General features: G+C 37.9%; 1 protein-coding gene across 1 annotated transcript; it reads left to right on the forward strand.

The window, feature by feature from the left end:
- Positions 1-358: 358 nt before the first annotated feature.
- On the forward strand, positions 359-3,957 carry LOC113275967 (haloacid dehalogenase-like hydrolase domain-containing protein 3). Its single transcript, XM_026525554.1, has 9 exons — positions 359-489; positions 579-695; positions 784-866; positions 2,004-2,087; positions 2,272-2,347; positions 2,452-2,524; positions 2,825-2,898; positions 3,003-3,096; positions 3,502-3,957. The coding sequence occupies exons 1-9, from the start codon at positions 372-374 to the stop codon at positions 3,560-3,562; spliced, it is 780 nt and encodes a 259-aa protein (XP_026381339.1). The 5' UTR covers positions 359-371; the 3' UTR covers positions 3,563-3,957.
- Positions 3,958-5,427: the final 1,470 nt, after the last annotated feature.

Here is a 5,427-nt window from a genome sequence, read left to right on the forward strand (position 1 = left end):
AAATGAACTCGATAGATTTGGTTTCCTCCAACGTCTCATGTCCGGCGATCACTACGTACACTGTTATGCACTTGCTGTGTTCCAGCAAGCATCAAGATTAGCAAACCAAAGAAAATGGTGCAGTTGTAAGTAAGAGTTGTAGAAAACTGAACCAGATGTTTTGATCATTCATTCGTGAACCATCTATGGTTCAGTTTTCTCCAACATCTTACCTCCGACATTCACCAATCAGAAAAACTGCACAACTAGTGAACTCCTTCAAAGAATTTCTCAATTAGTTAAGGGTGAATTTGGTAATAAAAAATGTTTTGGGTGCTTATGTATCGTCTTTCACATTTCTCTAGTTTTCTTCGCTTAATTCTGGCAGAGCTATGGAAGCTTGCTTGAGTAGATGCTCAGCTGGAGCTTTCTTCAGAGCCAGAGGAGTAAATACATTCAATCCCAAGATTCAAACGCTCACCCGAAGATCATCAATGGCAATTCATACAGGTTGGTTTATAATCTTTTCCCCAATTTGAGTGAATTTGAGCAAAATTTGATTTTGGATTCATTCATGTTAACTATGTTTCCTTATACAGCTGGATGCGTGGCAGGGAAGAGAGCTTATGATGCTTTGTTATTGGATGCCGGAGGAACCTTATTGCAGTTGGCAAGGCCTGTCGAAGAAACATATGCTGATATTGGGAGGAAACATGGTGAGTAAAAAAAATGTGTCATGGGACATTTCTTCTATTTTTGTATTATGTGTTTGATCTGGTTATTTTTTGTACTTACGTATGTCAGGTTTAAATGTGAATGCTACTGAGATAAAATATGGATTTAGAAGAGCTTTTGCAGCTCCTTGGCCAAAGAAGCTTCGCTATGAGGTGATTTATTATCTTCTTTCTTGTGTATTTTGATTTTGAACCGATGTATGTGCTTATGGTAACCATATAGTGGAGAGACTACAGTAGCTGTTGCTATTTGTAGGTTTGAAAATATATGTGTATCCGAGTCAAAATACTAGACAGTTGATAATATCATATAATCATAGCCTATCAATGTTATTCCATTTAAACTCAATGCTTTTCTTATTTTAATACCATCAATTTCTTTTGAGGAAATATAAAGAACTCTTATATTGATTAATGAACTGGATCCAAAAAGTATTTAAAGGATTTGAAGCTGGGGTATTAGAGGTGGTATGTCAGGCAATGTTGAAGTTTCGAGATGGGGTTGCTGTAGGAAATGCTGGTGGGTCTGGTGGTGGTCAGGCCATGGACGCGGATATGGTGCTGGAGGATGTGAAGGAGGCGGACTTGGTGGATGTGTTGTGGTGGGGGAAGAGGAGTGGAGGAGGATCAGTATATGGCGAGGGTTTGGTGCTGGTGGTGGCTTGCAGGTTGCTGGTGCTGGCGTTAGGTGGTGGAGCTGGAGCAGGTGTAGGCGTTGCTAGTGGGCATGGATTTGGTGTTGGTAAGAGAATTGAGGTTGGATCTGGATCAGCAACTGGTTCTGGAACAGGTGTGGGAGTAGAAACTGGGTGGTTGCCGCGAGCATTTAAAACTTAGTTTGCCTAAATGGTTGTCAAATTGTGTCTAACTAATGAATAGTTAATCTACAACAGTTAATGATTTCTCTTGTTTGGTAATGTTGTGTTTCTGAGTCCTGACAAGAAGAATATAAAATTAATGAGATTCACGACTTCTTGATCAGTACTTGTTGTATATAGGTTTCTTAACTAAACATCGGAACATTCTTGAGAGTGGGCCTGCAAGTCCTGCACTTGTTGTATGTGTTCTTTAGATTGTCGAGCCAATAATCATAAATGTTGTGTCCAGAAAATTGCCAATGCATATAGTCTTTCAGTCTTCTGCTAGCAGTGTACTTTATCCTCTTTTTTTTTTTTTTTAATCTCCTTTCAGTTTACATGAAAAAGAACTAAAGTATGCTGAGTTGCCAACTAAGTGGGTGTAAAAAGCCATCTTGCTCCAGTTCTTATTGTCTTAATTTGGTCTTGGTAGGGTGATGGGAGGCCATTTTGGAGACTTGTTGTTTCTGAAGCAACAGGTTCTGACAATAATGACTACTTTGAAGAAGTATACGAGGTCATGTTCCTTTCCCTTTACTAATAGTAATATGTAACGTTGTTATTAATCTGGTAGGAAATATTATGATACTGTATTTTCTTTAAGAGCCTTGATCGAGGTTTGCGTAGGATTAAATAGATTTATTCATCTCCTACAAGCTGCATCCTTGTGTACTGATGTCTTAATGATTTCTTTGGACCAGTATTTTGCGAAGGATGATGCATGGAATCTCCCCACAGGAGCTTATGAAACACTGCGTCTTCTAAAAGATGATGGAGGTATATTTTCCTACTTTTTTAGGTACTAAACTTCCTATGAGCTTTTGTTGACTGGTTCCTTAGTAATCCTCGTCGCTAACTAAATGAGATATCCAGTATTGCAGTTAAATTGGCTGTCGTGTCAAATTTCGATACTCGTCTAAGGAAGCTGTTGAAGGACCTAAATGTTGCAGATATGTAAGCTGTGTTTCAACTATTCTTGTATATCATCCTACTTCAGTCTTGTCTTTTACTTCAAATAAATATTATCATAGAATCTGCTCGCATTTCTGAACTGTTGTTAAATTGCAGAAGCTTGCAGAAGCTTTTTAATGTAATTATCCCGTAAATAAGATTTTCAGCTTGAACATCACTTACTGCTTCATGGTTGAAATTCATGAAATCACTAAGATTGAATCACCATGTACGCTAAGCGATGATGACTTTACATTTCTAATTGAGTAAAAGAAGTGATTTTTACCCCCTGATTTTGTTAAGGTTTGATGCCACTATCATATCTTCAGAGGTAGGATATGAAAAGCCAGACACGGAGATCTTCAAAGCTGCTTTAGGTAAGTACAACCACTACCTATATATATGGGCTCATACGTTCTATTCTTCTGGAACCTATTTTTATCGCGTGTTAATGTAGTCTAAACTCCGACATGTTTTATAGAGAGAGTTGGTGTTGAGGCTGCCAAAGCAGTGCATGTTGGGGATGATCATGATGCGGATAAAGTAGGCGCGAACACAGCTGGTGTCGACTGTTGGTACTAAAAAATAATAGCTCAACTTGAACACACTATTTATAGCTAAATATGATCCATAAGTAAAATAATAAACTGATTAACCAAAAGAAGTCCAGTTTGATAGAGTTTTGGATCTTTCTAATTGTCCGTTTCTAGGCTGAGAGATTCTTCATGGGAAATGAAGGCCCTGTAGGGCCTCTGTATAGTTTTTCTGATGTTAACTGTGTCCTATACATTTCCCCATTAGAAGCCTATGAAGTATTTGAATCTTTCCTGTCTAATAGAAGGACATGCTATTAACCTTGCTACTTTGCAGACCAAGACATGTTCTTTTCTTGGTTGATTTCCTAGTGCTCTTCAAATTGAACTGATTAGAATTATCATAATACTCTATAATCAAGTATTCTACCATCTCTGCCTGTGCAGGTTGTGGGGATCTGATGTGAAGACCTTTGTTGATATACGGGACCGCATCCTTAAATCATAGATGCAGATAGTTGTTAATGAATGCATTAATACCTGGCTGCAGGTTCTGGCTGGATACCCACTGATTTTCCTTTTGTCTTTAAAGACGGGTTGGTTCTTCAAATGAAACAAATAATGCCGAGGGAAATGACAAGATGTAGGCAAGGCAATGTAGTCCTAGTAAGGAGAGCAGTTCAATGTACAATGGAGCACGAGTTGAATTTCTATGTCCTTTTCAAGTACCAAAAACAAGCTATCAAATTTTGTTTGGTAAATCGTCAATTGTCAGATTTCTATAAGAGTTATGACTGCCGTGAAGCCTTGAAATTGGGATTTATGTGATTGTAAATCAAACTTAGTATAAAATTAGTTTGAGGATCCTGTTTACGTGATCAAATAAGTCTTAGTAAAATGCAATACAAACCGTTTCACCGGTTTTTTGTTGGAGTTGATGGGTTTCTAGCCCTAGCCCGTCTCTCATTGTCAAGTACCTATTTTCTAATGTACCTATTTTCTACCTTAGAACTTAGAAGCATCAGTGATCCTGTAACATCTCTGACTCTCCGTAGGTTGTGGGGATATGCGGGGACCGCGTCCTTAAAAATAGATGCATATAGCTGTTAGGGATCAATACCTGGCTGCAGGTTGTGGCTGCTGAATTTCTTATTTTTTCTGCAAAGACTGGTTCTTCATAGCACCGAAATAATATGCTGAGGGAGATTACAAGCTGATTGTTATACGAGTTATTGACTGATTAAACAGGACTATGGCTGCTCTAAACCCTCGAAACTGAAATGCATGTTATGATAGATCAACTTGTCATTGAATATAATATACCATCAAAAGGTTTAATGAATTTAACAGGAAGGGTCGATCAGAAAGAAAAAAAACTCTTTTTGACAGATGCGAGAGAAACTTTGATGAGTTTAGTTTTTTTTATCCAAAAGTCGTGGGCTGTGGGCATATTAGCTCGGTTTCAAATTATGCCCAATACTACTGGAATACCAAAGACAGACTCAACGCAAATGACAACGACAACAAAGTTGAAATCCGGACCAAAATCCGTTTGTTTAAAAACTTACTAGTTGGCTGTACTCACTAATGCACGTGTTATTGGTTGGTAAATGGCAGCCCCAAAACAAAAATCAGATATTTGCCTAGTCAATGTAAATTGACACATGAAGTCATGAACAACAAGAGGCACAATTGATGGCGAATGGCAATTCAGACCAAAATTCGTGGTCATGATGGCACCCATTGAATCCACAACAATTCATACAGACTATACCCATCTCAATAAATTCTTAACAGTCCGTCCTTTGAATGTTGGAACAATTGCCGATTTCAAACCTGCAAAATAAAAGTTAAACACAAAAAACAAGAGAACGGCTGAGTCACGACCAGGTCGCTCTCTTTAAGACGTTTCGTGGCTCTGCCTTGAGTTTTGTGCAAGCAGTTCGTTCTTCGTCACAACGCCCCCAGGATAAAACAACCGAGATAAAAACTCTCTTCAATCCCTCACGCACACAATGAGAGATTGATCACTTTCACTCTTTCTTATCTTGCTCAGAAAAACTAGTCTGTTCATTCTCAAAAAAACAACAACAGTGGTATTGAAAACTTGTTTTCCTTCTGCTTCCAAAACTGATTTTTATAGCCTAAGCAATGAATACGAATTAATTTAATTTATTGCAAACATTATAGATTTCATAACAACATAGAACGGGCAAATTAATCGTACCATAATTAGCACAATTATTAACGTAATTAAGGACAGTAAAACTGGGTTGAAAATTCTTTTCAGAATCAGTAAAAATAACTTTCCAAATTCAAGAGACCTCCCAAGACCCCGCTCCCGGAATAATTAAATATATATACCCAGAGGGA

This window comes from Papaver somniferum, chromosome 4, assembly GCF_003573695.1.
Source record: "Papaver somniferum cultivar HN1 chromosome 4, ASM357369v1, whole genome shotgun sequence".
Classification (NCBI taxonomy): Eukaryota; Viridiplantae; Streptophyta; class Magnoliopsida; order Ranunculales; family Papaveraceae; genus Papaver; species Papaver somniferum.

Excerpts from the sequence above, each read along its gene's own strand:
- LOC113275967 (XM_026525554.1), top strand. The coding sequence starts at position 372 with ATGGAAGCTTGCTTGAGTAGATGCTCAGCTGGAGCTTTCTTCAGAGCC. Across the intron at positions 490-578 it reads ATCAATGGCAATTCATACAG|CTGGATGCGTGGCAGGGAAG; the intron begins GTTGGTTTATAA and ends TTCCTTATACAG. Across the intron at positions 2,899-3,002 it reads GATCTTCAAAGCTGCTTTAG|AGAGAGTTGGTGTTGAGGCT; the intron begins GTAAGTACAACC and ends CATGTTTTATAG.